General features: G+C 39.4%; 1 protein-coding gene across 4 annotated transcripts in view; it reads left to right on the top strand.

The window, feature by feature from the left end:
• Window positions 1-16,995, top strand: part of LOC100356313 (formin-2) — a 358,708-nt gene that overhangs the window by 88,788 nt on the left and 252,925 nt on the right. For all 4 annotated transcript variants that reach the window (XM_089311640.1, XM_070055559.2, XM_008268219.5 and 1 more), the window contains exon 4: window positions 6,427-6,482. In XM_089311640.1, the coding sequence (XP_089167766.1) occupies window positions 6,427-6,482 (56 nt within the window). The remainder of the gene's footprint in view (window positions 1-6,426; window positions 6,483-16,995) is intronic.

The following is a 16,995-nucleotide window of genomic DNA, read 5'->3' as shown; positions in this document are numbered from 1 at the left end:
ATTTTTTGTACAAACACACACAGGAATAATTTAAAAAGTTAGTGGAAAATGGAATTAAGAGGTAAATTTATTTTGTGCAAATGATTTTTTAACCTTGTCTACTTAAAGGTCTATTTATTTGAAGGGCAATTACAAAAAGAGCGAGAGAGAGATGGTGAGAGAGATCTTCTGTCCATTGGTCCATTCCCCAAATGGCCACACTGGTTGGGGCTGAGCCAAGCTGAAGCCAGGTGCTGGAATTCCATCCAGGTCTCCTATGTGGGTCGAGGACCCAAGAATTTGGGCCATCTTCCACCTCCCTCCCAGGAAAATTAGCAGGGAGCTAGATCAGAAGTTGGGCAGCCACGACTTTGAACCAGCACTCACATGAGATGGCAGCGTCACAGGCGGTGGCTTAATCCATTGCACTACAATGCTAGCTCCAGCCTTCTTTATTTCATAAGAAATTTTTCTTTATCCTTCCATGATAGGAGGATCCAGGTACTTCTCAATAGGAAAAAAATGATTTTGAATTCCTGTATACAAGGAACCTTCAGAAAATTCATATAAAATATGTATTATGGAAAAGTTTATGAATGAATTTATGATTTTCTGCATCAATTTTTGTGTTTGTAAAATTGCCCTGCTGTTTCTTGTTGGCTAGTTAAGGCCTAGGTGTGCATATCTTTTGTTGTCAGTGAAGGGCAGATCCATACCATAAAATAATCAAGCAACCAGAACGTAGAGTTGACTCCATTTAAGAAAATGTGTTTAACCTCATGTTCATTTGCAGAAGGACATTTGTATCAGAATTAAAGACATCTACCACTTATTAGGCATCTAATCATAATCCATCCTATTTAAATGAAGTTTAGTGCTTACTTTTTCAGTTGAATTGACTGAATTGAAACAAAATGGTGGATGATATTGGGAAAGAAGCTATTAATAATTTTACATAAGTATATTCTCACTTAAAATGTAAAACTATTTGGGGACTGCTTAATTTTTATTAATTTGCTTTTAAAAGTGTTTTACTCTTTTTAAAGTACTTTATTAATACGAAGAGAACAGATTTCATGTATTTCATAGGTACAATTATTATTATTTTAAAGATTTATTTATTTGAAAAGCAGAGTTCCAGTGATCCACAGGGGGATATACTTATCTTCCACCAACTGGTTCACTCCCCAAATGACCAAAATGGCCAGAGCTGGGGCAGGCCAAAGCCGGGAGCCTGGAACTACATTCCAGTCTCCCATGTGTGTTCATGGGTCCAAGCACTTGGGCCATCTTCTGCTGCTTTCCCAGGTGCATTAGCAGGGAGCTGGATCGGAAGCATCTAGGGCTTGAACCAATGCTCATGTGGGTTGCTGACATTGCACACAGTGGCCTAACCTGCTGTGTCACAACACTGGTCCCTACAATTCTCAGAATATAATGATATTTCCCTTTCTCCTTCTTCCTTCCTTTCCATTTTCTTTTAATTTTTGTGATAACATGTTTTATTTACTTGAAAGGCAGAGAGAGAGGGGGGATGAGGAGTGCAGATCAAAAAGGAGTGACTTTCCATGTGCTGATTCACTCCCTAAATGCCTTGCACTAGCTGGGGCTGGGTCAGGCTAAAGCTTGGAGCCAGGAACTCAATGTGGGTCTCCTACATGGGTGCCAGGGACCCAACTGTCTGAGCCATCACTTACTGCCTCCCAGGGTGTGCATTAGCAGGAAGCTGGAATTGACAGTACAGCTGGGATGAAACCAAGGCACATCAATAATATGGGATGCAGGTGTCCTGAGTACTGGCTTAACCCCCGTGCCAAATGCCTGCCCTATAATCATTTTTATTCGGAGTCTAGTTTCTGATTATAGAAATGATGAATGAAGGAAGTGGCAGTCTGAAGTATACCTTCTAGGTTGGTGCTGCGGCTCACTTGGCTAATCCTCCACCTGTGGCCCTGGCACTCTGGGTTCTAGTCCCAGTTGCTCCTCTTCCAGTCCAGCTCTCTGCTGTGGCTGGGGAAGGCAGTGGAGGATGGCCCAGGTGCTTGGGCCCTGCACCCACATGGGAGACCAGGAGGAAGCTTCGGATTGGTGCAGCGCACTGGCCATGGCAGCCATTTGTGGGGTGAACCAACAGAAGGAAGACCTTTCTCTCTGTCTCTCTCTCTCTCACTGTCTAACTCTGCCTGTCAATAATAAATAAATAAAAATAAAAATATTTTTGAAGTATACCTTCTAGAGTGTTCTCACTAGTTACGCTTTAACTGTTCTGATTGGTGACTCTTTAGTGGGGTTGTCTGTCACTACCAGGATGGGGTTAAAGCAATTCCTTAAAGTGTTCTTGGGTCCTGAAAGGATGAGATTGTTGGTAGCAAGTGCACTGGAGTTTGTGTGAGCAGTGATAGCTTTGATTTAGGGAGTTCTTTGAATATTAGGGCTAAGCTGATTCCTCAAATACACCTTTCCAGTGTCTCTAGTCTTGTACTATTCCTCAGAAGCCACTTTACCTCACACTTGCTGCTAGCACACTGATATCTTTACTGCATGCTTGCCAATTTTTGCCAATTCTTTCTCTTATCTGCATTCTTCTTTCTATGCCCTCTTTCTTCTGTTTTCCCTTATTTTTTCACCTTGTTACTTTTCCTTTTCCTTAACATGTGTTTTTCTTCATCTCTTAGTTTGTATTCATTTTCCATTTATTTGCAATAGAGTTATTCTATACATCTCTTTGATCTTGACCTTCTAGAATTTACATATTCCAGCTTGTGATTAAATTTGTCCTAAAAGTTTTAACGCATGGATTCAAGGAAATGAAAAGCATAATGAAAGGCTTGGGGAATGCATTCAAGTATTCATTAAATGAAGACACAGGGAAATTAAAAGTTTGGTTGTAAGTCTTCAGGGTATTTTTGATGCATCTTTCTAGTAGACATTGTTGTTAATTACATTGTTCTGCTAAGCCTCACTTGTGCTTATTTACCATCAGAGCTCAGAAACTTACTTTTTGGGAAGATTATCAGGTCAGGGACTATGGAAAAAAGCTAGAAGCATCATATACATTTTTTAAAAGATTTATGTATTTATTTGAAAGGCAGAGTTAGAGAGGCAGGGGCAGAGAGAGAGAGAGGTCTTCTATCCGCTGGTTCACTCCCCAAATGGCTACAATGGCTGGGGCTGTGCTGATCCAAAGCCAAGATCCAGGGCTTCTTCCAGGTCTCCCATGCAGGTGCAAGGGCTCAAGGACATGGGCCATCTTCTACTACTTTCCCAGGCCATAGCAGAGAGCTGGATCAGAAGTGGAGCAGCCGGGACTTGAACTGGAGCCCATATGGGATGCTGGCGCTGCAGGTGGCAGCTTTATCTGCTACACCATAGCACGGGCCCCCTTATATATTTATAATGCAGAGAACTCTTTGTGTATCATCAGCAAGTCTTTTGGGTTGTTACTATACTATCTCAATAGAAAGGAAAAGAGAAAATGTCCTTTATCAGTATAAAGCCAGAACATGTTTTGAGTCCTTTGTGTTCAGGAGGATTTAGAAGCAATGAGAAATCAGTATAAAACATAAAATATATATTTATAAAATATAAAATCAGTGTTCTGGAGTTTGCTTTTGCCTTAATATTAACTTACTAGCTTTGATGTTAAAAATCTTATTTGGCTTTAGTAATAAGTTCAGAGTAGAGATTTGTCAGTATAACAGATAAGAATCCCATTTTTACTTACTAAATAGTATTTGCCTAGGGAAATGGCTATATTTCAAGAGCATTTATTTATATTCCATTGCCACTGTGACGTCCATGGGTTAGGTGACTAATTCACACTATTCTCTATGATTTTTGTTTTGAAACATATACACTTAGAAGCTGATGTTTTAGTGTAGGCAGTTAAGGCACTGGCTACAATGCCAGTGTCCTATATGGGTGCTGGTTTGAGTACTGGCTGCTCTTCTTCTGATCCGGCTCCTTACTAATGACCTCGGAAAAACAGCAGAAGATCGCCCTAGTGCTTGGACCCCTGCATCCCAAGGGGGAGACCTGGATAAAGCTCCTGGCTGCAGCCTGGCTTAGACCTCGCTGTTGAGACCATTTAGGGGGTGAACCAGTGAATGGAAGATACATTCATTCATTCTCTCTCTCTCTCTCTCTCTCTCTCTCCTTCTCTTTCTGTAACTCTTTCAAATAAATAAATACATGTTTTTGTTTTTTATTTTTTAAGAAGAAAGATATACACTTAGCTGAAGTCCGGGAAGTAGTAGAAGGCAAGGTAGTGCCTGCAATACTTGTTCTAAAATCTTTTCTCCCCCTGGATGCCCCCCCCCTTTCCTTGGTGCCATCCATTTTCATTCTTTCTTTTGAGTTTTCATTTGTTCTTTGATTCACTCCTACAATTACTTAACAAATGTTTAAAGCATCTGCAGAGAACGTGCCAGGTGCTATTTTGGATGCTGGAGATTTGTGGGGAGGGGCCCAGGGGAATCAGCAAAAATGCCTACTTTCATGAAGCTTATGTTCTACTGAATAAGAGTGATAAGAAGGGGCTGGTGCTGTGGCATAACAGGCTAATCCTCCGCCCGTGATGCGGATATCCCGTATTGGTGCCTGTTCATGTCCTGGCTGCTTCTCTTCCAATCCAGCTCTCTGCTTATGACCTGATAAAGCAGTGGAAGAAGGCCTAAGTGCTTAGGCCCCTGTACCCATGTGGGAGACCTGGAAGAAGCTCCTGGTTCCTGCCTGCTGGCTCCTGGCTTTGGATGGACCCAGCTGCAGCCATTGTGGCCTTTTGGAGAGTTAACCAGAAAATGGTATATGATTATTATATATTATAATATATGTCATATATATGAGAGAGAGAGAGGGGTCTTCCATCCACTGATTCACTCCCCAGATGGCCACAATGGTCGGAGCTGGGCCAATTTGAAGCCAGGAGCCAGGAGCTTCTTCTGGGTCTCCCATGTGGGTGCAGGGGCCCAAGGACTTGGGCCATCTTCTACTGCTGTCCCAGGCCATAGCAGAGAGCTGGATCATAAGTGGAGCAGCTGGGACTCCAACCAGCACCCATAAGGATGCCAGCACTACAGGTGGCGGTTTTACGTGCTGCGCCCAGCGCCAGCCCTGACAGTGTAGTTTGGCAGTATGTTATACCAGTTAATCACCAAATTCCTTTCATTTTTCAGTAGCATTGCAACATGCATCAGCTGCAATGCCGCTAAATTTGGATTGTGAAAATGATTGTTGAGAATGACTGCTGTATCTTCTGCCTGGTGTCGGATCCGTGTGCCAATCAGGAGGAGCAAAGTGATGGGTTGGGTTTGGGACAAGGGAGCAATGTGACTGAGGCATTAATTCTGTTCATCACCTTGCCAACAACCACTTGGTTATGGGCCTTTGGTTTCTAACCTCTGAAATGAGGATAGACCGTATTAGCAATTTTCAGACTGGCCTCTGGGACACTGGAGATTCCTGAAAGCCCTGTCATTTTTATTTTTATGTTTTTAAATTTGCAGACAAGGATCATTTAGGAGATAGCAAATCCTGGACTTCGTTATCTTTTTGATTTTCTCACTTGATAAACTTGTTTTCTCACAGAATCTCTAATGACAGAGGCTAAAGGAACAAAATCCTTCCCTCATTACTCAGAGCTATTGGTGACAGTGTTCATTACTGTTTGTAGAAGTCAGGAGGTAATTTTTCAACAATCAGCTGAAGCAGCCAGCGCCGCGGCTCACTAGGCTAATCCTCCGCCTTGCGGTGCCGGCACACCGGGTTCTAGTCCCGGTCAGGGCGCCGGATTCTGTCCGGGTTGCCCCTCTTCCAGGCCAGCTCTCTGCTGTGGCCAGGGAGTGCAGTGGAGGATGGCCCAAGTACTTGGGCCCTGCACCCCATGGGAGACCAGGATAAGTACCTGGCTCCTGCCATTGGATCAGCACGGTGCGCCGACCATGCCGGCCTTTGGAGGGTGAACCAATAGCAAAGGAAGACCTTTCTCTGTCTGTCTCTCTCTCTCACTGTCCACTCTGCCTGTCAAAAAACAAACAAACAAACAAAAAATAATCAGCTAAAGCTTTTGGGACCCTATCCTTCAAGATTGAGAAAGTGGCTTCTATCACAGCAGAGATTTTAAGTGCATAATAAAATATGAGTAAGTGAGAGTCTTAGGAATTGCTGGCACAATCTAGAAACTAGGAATCCAGAAAAATAATTGTGGTCAATATGTATTAGGAGTAATTCGATTTATGAAAATAACTAATGACACAAGTGTGTTCCATTTGATGTGTTGTGTATCCTGAAAGGTACTCATATCCTTATAACCCAGTAGTATAATTGAAAGACTGATATTTTTGAAATGTATGGCTAAAAGTATACTTCAGTGAAATTTTGTTTTCTGACTGAGCAAATGGGAAAAATTATTGCTTAAGTTATTGACCGTCTGCTTCCTTTCTAATCCAGAATCTCAATCTGCTGTTTTGGAACCCCCGAATAAGTGTCCAGATGCTGTCCAGCAGGTAAGAAGATCTTGTTAAAATTCAGAACCCCCATCTCTGTCATTTGTCTTGGAATCACAACAGGATCTGTGATTTATGCCCCCATCTGTCCAGCTGGAGAGGTGGCCCTTACTTCCCAAAGTCTGCAGGAGATCCAGTCACACAGAAGGGGATATGTGTTCTTTCATTTATGTTTTGCAAAGAAAATCAGCCTTGAAGTGGAACTGAAAACAAGCTTTTCAGAAGCTGTATCATGCTATATCCAGCCAGAGTAGGACCCAACAGCAGCTGTCTCCAGCAGGAAACTCTGGCCACTTCCAGAGAAGTCTGTGCCGAGATTTGCCTGGTCGAATAGTCCCCTTGACACAGTTAAGTGAAAATCTGTCATAGCTTTTCTAAAGTCAAATCAGATTTTAAGTTGCTCTGGTGAATGAAACATTAGTTCATGTATGTCTAGTTTCCATGGAGTCTTTTTTCTGTTACTTAAGGAAGCCAAATGCTGGTCTTTTTTTTTTTTTTCTTTCTTCTTTCTTTTCCTTGTACCAATTTAGTATAAAAAATCTTAAAGGAAATGATTGTATGAAATAGTAGTTGTGGATAGCAACTGTTCTTTCTGATATAAAATTATTTGTTTATTCTTTCACACAACTATGCATTTGAAAATTAACTGATGCGTCTTCACAACATTTTTGGAAAACGTGCGTTGTGAGAAGGTAATGCATCGGTTTCGAATTGTTATGCACCAGAACAAACTTCTCTTTCACTTCCATTTTCCACAGACTTTTTGAAGTACCCTCATAGTATTAGAAATTGGCAGTAAGAAGTTGAGTGTGTACTATCAGGAAATGAGAAGATTCATACCTGGGTTCTACATCTAGGCCTGTTTCTGGTTAGTGATGACACACACTACCTGGGATATAGCATTCTTCTTTGTAAAATTTAAATTGATGATATTGAGAGCTCTCCAAGGCATTAAAAGAATTCCCTTGAAAAAAATTTTTTTTTCCCTGTATCATCCATGAAAGTTGTGCTCCCCCTAGAGGAGAAATGGGAATGTATAGTGACAAACAATGAGGGAGACATGTTATAGTCCTTGGGTGCTTTTCCAAAGTACTCCTAGATTGACCTTTATTATAAGAGTAAAGCTGTTGTTAAGGATAATATCACACAAAAGCAAGTTTTCCAGTTTATTTTATTTTTTTTTCAGAGAAGATGCTTGTGTCAACCGGGAACACTTAGAAGGGCAGCTAATTTTTATTTAATTAACTGCAGTCATTAACCAATAGTAGATAAGAGGAAAAAAGATAAAGAGAGGTAAAAACAGTTCATAAGGTCAGCAGTAATTAGGAAAAAATAGTACCCTCAAAATATCCTTTAGAACATCCTCTCTTTTTTTTTTTTTTTTTTTTGAGGCATAGCTAATTGTGACTGGAAAGAATTTTAATCAGGTTTTCTAAATTCTTGTATTCAAAGATTATAGAGCTGAAATCTTTGTTGTATATGATAATGCCAAAGAGAACAAAATAAAAATATTAGATAATATTGACAATGATAAAAGATATATAGTCTTGCTCTATACATTAAGATTATAGCTGTACAATTTCAGGGTATACCAGTGTACCAGTATATACATGTGTGTGAAATTATACAGTGAATTTGTTTTTCTACTGTGAAATATATTGCATCAGTAGAAAACCTAATAGACAGGGTTATTTAAAATACCTGTACAATATCTTGGAGATTTAATGGTGAAACAGATAGAATAAATATCACATATTCTCCTTTCCTTGTTGATAAAGAAGTATCTAGATGCCAGAAAATATAATAACTCAATTGAGAGATAACAATATTTGGAAGAAATTGAAGTTAAACACTCATTAATGACATCTAAACTTACTTTTGGCATTATTGCTCTTTGACATCAATTGATTTTATGGGCCTTGAATGATATGGATATGTTTCAGAAGCGCTGGCCATATGGGGGATATGTGGAACTAGAATTGATTTTGAACCTACTTTGTACCTATTCTTTTATAATAATACCTTATATAATCCTTATAATAATCCTTTACAGTAATTATTATTTATCCTTAATTAGTAAAGAAATGTTTCTAGAAGTTAAAACTTTTATGTACTAAGAATCACAAAATTGGTAGAGCCAAGATTTGCACATAGGTCTGTTTGACTTTATTCCTTTATGATGATAAAGTTATACTTTATTATGGTAAAAATTGTGTTTTTACATAATGAATCACTCTATGACTAGTTACAAAAATATCATGCCAAAATTATCAGATGGATAAGAAGTTTATTTTAAAAGTTATTATAATTTCAACCTCCTTATACCTTTGAGTCATATATCAAGATTATTCTGTAAGCATGGAGGTATATTAGTTTGCCTATGCATTTTAAAGTTTTGCCATCTCTTTGTGCCAGATTGTATTGATTTTTATTAACTTTTGCGCTTCATAAAAAGCATGCAATTTTTCAGAGCACGTTGCTTTTTTCCTCTTAGACGCTAGATGGCAGCTCTGTATCTCTGTAAATTACCACTGCAGGCGGAATTGAGAGGTTTTAAGTGAGTATGCTCCTTATGAATGGTGTACACAAGAGGTTTTCTGGTCCATCCAATGCTGCCTACGTTATTCTGTGGTCATAATGCGAGATCCCCAGGACTGCTTGGTCAGAGGCATGCAGCAGAATTGGAAAGCATCCTCTAAGTTTTTCTTCAGATGTGTGTGCAGGCACCTGTTGTCTCAATCTGAGCACACTGGAATTTACTGAATGAATTTTGACTTTCACTCTTTTTCTGTAGTTAATAATTCTGAGTTCAATATCCCTAGAAAAAAACACATGACTCATAAAGCTTTTTCTCAACTAAGAGGAGTTGAAGGCTGTGGTGTTGCCAGTGTCTGAAGCTTAAAGGAAATGCAGCTGGCACCCAGGCAGAAAGAAAAAAAAAAAGACTATAGCTGGTTTTTTTGAGTGCTTTTATTGATGATGCTATCAAATTGGGAGGCTTTAAAATGAAACTGCATTCTTTAGAGCTCACTTACTGATTATATTAAGTTAAAATAATATGCTCTGAAGAGTTATGTCATAAAACTGAAATAGAACTGCCTTTTGATTTTGTTTTTTATGCTTTGATATTTAAAACACTAGTTAAACTGCAGACTCTTTTATACTATGTAGTACATAAAAGCTTGATATCAATTATTTTTAAGACTTATTTATTTATTTGAGATACAGAGTTACAGAGAGAGAGAGGGAGAGACAGGCAGGTCTTCTATCTGCTGGTTCATGCCCTAAATGACCTCAATAAATGGAGCTGGGCCTGTCTGAAGCCAGGAGCCAGGAACTTCTTCCTGGTCTCCCACGTAGGTGCGGGAGCCAAGGCACTTGGGCTGTTTTCTACTGTTTTCTCAGGCCATCAGCAGGGAGCTGGATGGCAAATGGAACAGCCTGGACTTGAACATGGGAAGCTGGCATTGCAGGCGGAGGCTTAACCTACTACACTGTAACACTGGTTCCTCAATATCAATTATTTTTCTCTAAAAATATTTGCTTTTGAGTTGAAGATTGGCATGTGGTTGCATGTTTTACCTGGTTGCCACTGTTTTTAACTTATTCTTTACTTTAAAAATTATGAACAATTTTTTTGGTTTTGAAGCATTTTCCTAATACTCTTGATGTCTTTCTAATGAACATGGGCTGCTTCAAAGGTGAATAAAATATATTTTTTATCTTAACAAACTCTACCTTTGAGTAAGATTCAACAATATCAGGCAATCAAACATAATCTGTATACATTTTAATATTTATCAGTTATGAATAGCTACATATATTACAGTGTTATAATGAAAAAATTAAGCAATATCAGCATTGTCTCCCCCTATATATTGTAAGACTGTATGTAAATAGATTCTCAAATTTTAGAAAAATGCTTTGCTCTAATCAGTCCTATTAGGTTCCCTCAATGCCTAATGTGAGTGCAAACTTAGAAGAATTCTATATTTTTTCCATTGGATCTGTATCTCCTGTAGCGTTCTTTATGCAATGACCATTCAGTATAATTTATTAGTCAGAAATCTTCATTAGGAACAAATCAAGGAAGCAGATATGGTTAGTAAACATTATCATTGTTGATGGTAAGTCTCGGAATAGACAAATTTGAAGAATAAAAGAGGCATTGGTCAAAGCAGAAGAAGAGTATGAGGTGAGGATAATTTTGGAGGAATAGTGATGGACACTTACACAGAAAATCCATTTGAATTGGAGTGGAAGGTATAGGACATATGGAAGGGTAGAGGAAGAACTTGTTTACTCTGTGGTCCTCAGCTTAAGCAAAAGACAATACAGGCTGCACATCCCTAATCTGAAATGCTTCAAAATCCAAAACTTTGAGTCCCAACATTATATGACAAGTAGAAAATTCCATACAATGAAACTTTGTTTCATGCACAAAATTACTAAAAATATTGTCTAAAATTGCCTTCAGGGTCTGTGTATAAGATGTAAATGAAATATACATAAATTTTTTGTTTAGGTTCAAGTCTCATTCCCAAGATACTTCATCATGTACTCATATATGTGAATATTCCAAAATCTGGAAAAGTCTTAAATCCAAAATACTTTTGGTCCCAAACATTTCAAATAAGGGATATTTAAGGTGTATGAGTTTACAAGGTGATTAAAAGCCTAAGAAGAAAAGTAATAGTCTACAAAACAGATGAAACATCAACAGACTAAGAAAAGCAGGACTTAATGGAGTGGGGAGAGGGTTACCTGGGTTCTAAAAACCAAGGGGTACTCATTCTTGACATCTGCCTCAGTGTCTGATTATTCTTAGGTGCTCCATAAACACTTTGATAAATAGAGTCTGGGAGGGGCACGTGAGATGGTTAGGAAGGAAGATGGTAAGGATACCCTTGTGGAGACTCTGACTTTAAAAATGGGTAACTTTTTTTTCCCCAAGGAGTTTACCATACTGTGTCAAGGGAAAGAGAAAGAACATAAAAAAAAAAAAAAAGATTTAGTTATTTATTTGGAAGGCAGAGTTACAGAGAGGCAGAGGCACGGAGGGAGAGAGAGAGGTCTTCCATCTGCTGGTTCACTCTCCAGATGGCCACAATGGCTGGAGCTTTGCCGAGATGAAGCCAGGAGCCAGGTGCTTCTTCTGGGTCTCCCATGCAGGTGCAGGGGCCCAAGCACTTGGGCCATCTTCCACTGCTTTCCCTGGACATAGCAGAGAGCTGGATCAGAAGTGGAGCAGCCGGGACACGAATTGGCACCCATATGGGATGCCGGCATTGCAGGCGGCAGCTTTACCCATTATGCTTTCCATTAGTGCCAGCCCCTGGAAAGAATATTTTACTTTGTGGAAACTCCCAGGAGCTTAGAGAAAGATATATACATTTTATTCTACTTAAAATTTTTATTTTAAATTTCTATTTGTGTCTGTGTGTATTTGTGTGTGTGTTGTGTGTGTGTGAGAGAGAGAGAGAGAGAGAGAGAAAGAGAGAGAGAGAGAGAAACTCTCAGGTATCCTGTGGAGATGGCAAGAACTAAACTACTTGAGCTATCACCACCGCCTCCCAGGCAGAAGGGGTTGGGTTTACATCAGCAGGAAGCTGGAGTCAGAAGTGGAGCTGAACATTGAATCCAGGCATAATGTAGACATTTTGTCTCTAGTAGTAAAAAGAAGCTAACCATTTTAAGAATGAAAACAATTAATGTCTGTGAAATGGTTAAACCTTGAAGTAGAAATATGAGAAAAGAATTGGATTGCACACATTGTTTTTGTGTTTCTCCAGGATGGTAGGGCTTGGAGGTGAAATGATATTCTGTTTGCTCTATTGAGTTTTAGATGATGTAAAACTGGTTTGTGCTGTACAACCTTATTAATGACCTGTAGAGAAAGTCAAACAGTTTAAGCAGCAGATATAAAGAGAGAACTGAGCTGATAACAGTCATTTACTTATAAAGTATACTTACCCTTTATTGAACACCAACTGACCTACCGTGTATGAGGTGTTTGTGGTAGGTGTTGAAGGAAATGTGAAGAATTTTAAGACAGAGTCCCAGCATTAAGAAGCAGACATTTAGGTTAGAAGGCTTTGTCTCTTCCATATATCAGTACTTGAAATGATTTGCAAGATGTAACTCTGCCAAGATATTTAGTAAGTGCTGTGTAACAGACCTTACAAAGGGGGGAAAGTTGTTATGAAACTGTATTTAAGGACAGTTTCTTAGGAAAAGTGAAAGTTGAATTAGATTCTGCTTTTTAGACAGATGGAGGAAGAAGAGCAGGTAGTTCAGGTTGGAGAAGAGAGTAAAGGTACAAAAGTAGATGTGAGCATAGCACTGGGGAATGGTGTGCTGCGTAGTGGCCCAGGTGATGTGACAGGCAGAGACCCTACTTTGCCTTCTGGGCCTCTTCCCTGTGCAGACCCAGAGTCTCAACCCAGAGCCCAGTGTTATCTGGATTTCTGCATTTGGTCTCCATGCAGGTCTCTTTACTTCCAGTCTTAATCCCTTCTAATCTCTTCTCTACCATGCTTCCAGAGTTATCTTTCTAAAATCCAAATTTGTGTGTGTTTGATATCTGCTTAGACTCATTCAGTGACTGCTCATAACATTTAAGGAAAAAAAATTCAGACTCTTGAGATTTACATACAGAATTTTCCTTTGCTACTTTCTTTAACCTTTTCACTCCATTTTCCTGTATTTTGGGCTTGTTCCAACCTTAGAGAATACCTTAGTTTTCTGAAACCTTTAGGACTTTACCTGTCTGTCTTTATGGGAGGATATTTCAAAAAATTTGTAGGGAAATGGCATTAAAAGTAAGTTAATTATGATGCAAAACATTTCTTGAAACTGTATATATGCAGGGTGTTCAAAAAGTTCATGGAAACACATATTATGAAAAAAAGTGCATAGATTTCAAAAATTCTTGGCACCAAAATAGACTTATCTTTTAATTCCATTTTCCATAAATGTTTTGAAGTATGCTTGTATAGTAGAACGTGTCTTTTATGCCCTTTTATACACTATTTATTTAAATCCACTTAATTCTTATTTTTAAATATAAGCTATCAAACATGACCTCCTTTAAACACTTTACCTGAGAAACCTCAATCCAGAGACCCCTTTTGATGCTCCTGCTCTGCCTGCCTTATACTTATCTTGGTTTTCCATTATTGCTGAGTTGTCACTGTTTCATAGACAACTGAGCTCCTTAAGCATAAAACCATTCATACTTTCTTTGTCCTTCCAAGTATCCAACACAGTACCTGATTTGGGGAGAACAGTAATTCTTGAATAGTGAGTGGACCAACTGGGGCCGGCCCTGTGGTGTAGCAGGTAAAACCACTGCCTGCGACACCAACATCCAATAAGGGTGCCAGTTTGTGTCCTGGCTGCTCTACTTCCAATCCAGCTCCTTATTGATGCACCTGGAAAAGCAGCAGATGATGGCCCAGGTGCTTGGGCCCCTGCACCCATGTGGGAGATATGGAGGAAGCTCTTGACTATTGGCTTCTGCTTGGCCCTGCTCTGACTGTTGCAGCCATTTGAGCAGTGAACTAGTAGATGGAAGATCTCGATTTCTCTCTCTCTGCCTTCTCCTCTCCTTCTCTGTAACTCTAACTTTCACATAAATAACTAAACCTTTTAAAAACAGATAAATAAAAGACTAATTATTTGGAACACCTCCCTGACTGGAGCCAAGAGTACATATTAGGAAGTGGTAGAAAATTGGTTTATATTCTTACCATAGTGGTTGATAATTTGGAACTTGGCCTGGTCTGCTTGGACACAAATCTCAATATTTTCACTTTGAACTGAGAAATTGTTCAAGAAATAAAATTAGATACCAGTGAAAATGGTAAGGCAAGTTTGTCATCAGTAGTAACTACTGAAATAGGGAAGAGTCCAGTGTGAGGTGAACTCAGCTTCCATCTGTACAGAGGTGACTTGAGTGTTTTTAAAGGGAGAATGAGGGAATAGTGAGGAGAGTGAGCAGAGGCTCAGGAGAGGCAGAAGTGAATGGTTACAAAGGGCTCATCCATGTAAGTACAATTAGGCCAGCTGTGCATGCTGCATGGCAGTTTTTGAGATTAGGATTCTATCTGCCCCCAGAGACCGGTAGACAGAGGCCTTATCCACAGGTGTTGGCTCAACAAGTGGTAACCTTTCTTGGCAGCTTTGAGTTTTCCCAGAGAACAGCTTTAAGTGGGGGGAGGGTTATCTTAGGGATTTGGCCTTGAGCTGTTAGAAACTATTCATGTTTGTTCAAGACTTTTGAGGCCAAGGTTGAGGCCTAGTCTAGAAGAGAAGCCTGCTGGAGTTTGATCAAGGATGAGAATTTTAGTTAGGACCTGTCTTAGTCTATTGTCTGTTGTCAGAAAACTGAATACCACAGACTCAATTTATGAAGAATAAAGGTTTGTTTAGCACATGATGCTGGAGGCTGAGACGTTCAAAAGCATGGCGCCAACATCTTCTGGAGGCCTTGCTGCTTGTATCATAACACAGTGGAAGGCATCATGTGGTGAGACAGAGCAAGTGTCCTCCGCTGGGTCTCACTTCCTCCTCTTGCAAAGCCACAAATACCATCCTGGGGACTGCACTTTCTTAACTACAATTACCACCCTCCAAAGGCCCCATCTCCAAATGAGAATATTTACATATTATGAGAATAAGCTTCTAACACATGAACTTTTGAAACCAAGGTAGAACTTAGGGAAAGCCTTTTACTGGGTGCCTCATCTATGGAATGGACATAGTAATGAATCCCATCTCAGAGTTTTATGGGTTTTAGTGCATTGCTTTTTGTGAAATGCTTTGTGAAGCTCCTAGTCTAGTGCATAGTAGGTATGCAAAATTTTATTTTATGGTTATTATATCTGAGCAATACTCTCTAGTTTTTGAAAGTTGCTTTTATGATATAGCTAATCCTCATAACCTGTGGATTCTGTATTTGAAAAGTTATATAATGGTTAAAATTTATTTGTAAAACTAATGTTGCATGGTGCTTTCATGGTCATTCACAAACATACAAAGTGGTGAAAAATTTGACTCACTGTAAATGTACTTTCCCAGGTGGAATCCAATGAGGCCAAACTTTGCTTTCTTGTTTCAGCTCTTTCTATTAACTATTAAATATTCTATTAACAGGTCTCCCTTTTGTGGTCTATTTAGTTCCACATTTTTCACATTCTATGCCTTTTCTGGGTGAATTCACTGTTTATAATATTAAGTAAGACATTTTCAAAGAGGGATGCACACTGAAGAAGGTTATGCATTTATACTTTTATAAGTTGACAAAAGCATGACTAGAAGCTTGTAGGAATCTAATCTTGTGTTTTCCCTAGGAGTAATGATTCAGAATTTATTGATTCAGTGTTTTTAGCCACTTCATAGGACACAACTATGGTGAATCACAAGAATTTGATATAGTGCCCTTCTGCAATAGTATGGATGGGTAATGGAGTATTTAGCTTTACAGGTTATTAAAGACTTTATGAGCCAAGTTAAAATGTTTTATGTTTAGCAATCAGGAACATAAGTTTTTGAACAAGGAAGTACCATGAAGAGTTAATGTTTAAGAGCAATTACCTGGCAAGAGGATATAGTGCTAGAAAGGAAAGTAGAATTGGTTAGGAGAACTGGTTATTAAGCTCTTGAAGTAACATGATTCTGAGCAGATGCAGTTCTCAGCTAAGGTGCTGAGGTGTCACTGGGAAAGCAGCAATCAAAAACTGAAATAACAGACTTAGTAACTATGTCTAATGTATAAAGTAGTCCATGGTTTTCAAAATGTGCTGCCTGGGCCAGGGTCATCAGCATCAACTTGAAACTGGTAAGGAATAGACATTCTCAGGCCCTACTCCAGACATACTGAATTGGAAACTCTGGGAGCAGGGCCTAGCAATCTGTGTGTTAGTTAGTCTTCTAGGTGATTCTGGCATCCATCAAGTTCAGGAGACAATGAATTTCAGAAATGATTCATGGACGATAGCTAGCCCAGGTAAACCACAAGACAAGGAGTGATACTTTGTTGGAGAATAAGATGTATTTTAAATTTAAGGGAACGGATAGGGGATCAAGTAGCACTAATAGCTGAGCAATCACAATAAGAAAATGAAGCATTGATGAGAGAGAAAAGCTCACTTAGCCATGAGAGGCTAAGGATACAAAAACTGATGAGCTCTTTCAGTATCTATTGAAAGAATGGTGGGCTGGGACAAAATCACTACTCTTAAAAAAAAAAAAAAAAAATCCAGAAGAGGAAACAGAGAAAGAAAAGAAATGGGAGAAGGGGAATAGAAAATTATAGAAGCCAAGAGAAGTTTTTTTTTTTTTTTTTTTTTTTTGACAGGCAGAGTGGACAGTGAGAGAGAGAGACAGAGAGAAAGGTCTTCCTTTGCCGTTGGTTCACCCTCCAATGGCCGCCGCTGCAGCCGGCGCACCGCGCTGATCCGATGGCAGGAGCCAGGATCCAGGTGCTTTTCCTGGTCTCCCATGGGGTGCA

This window comes from Oryctolagus cuniculus, chromosome 13, assembly GCF_051225735.1.
Source record: "Oryctolagus cuniculus isolate XC-2025 breed Fujian yellow rabbit chromosome 13, ASM5122573v1, whole genome shotgun sequence".
Lineage (NCBI taxonomy): Eukaryota > Metazoa > Chordata > Mammalia > Lagomorpha > Leporidae > Oryctolagus > Oryctolagus cuniculus.
Note: the sequence above shows the minus strand (reverse complement) of the source record. Positions and strands in the feature narration are given on the sequence as shown.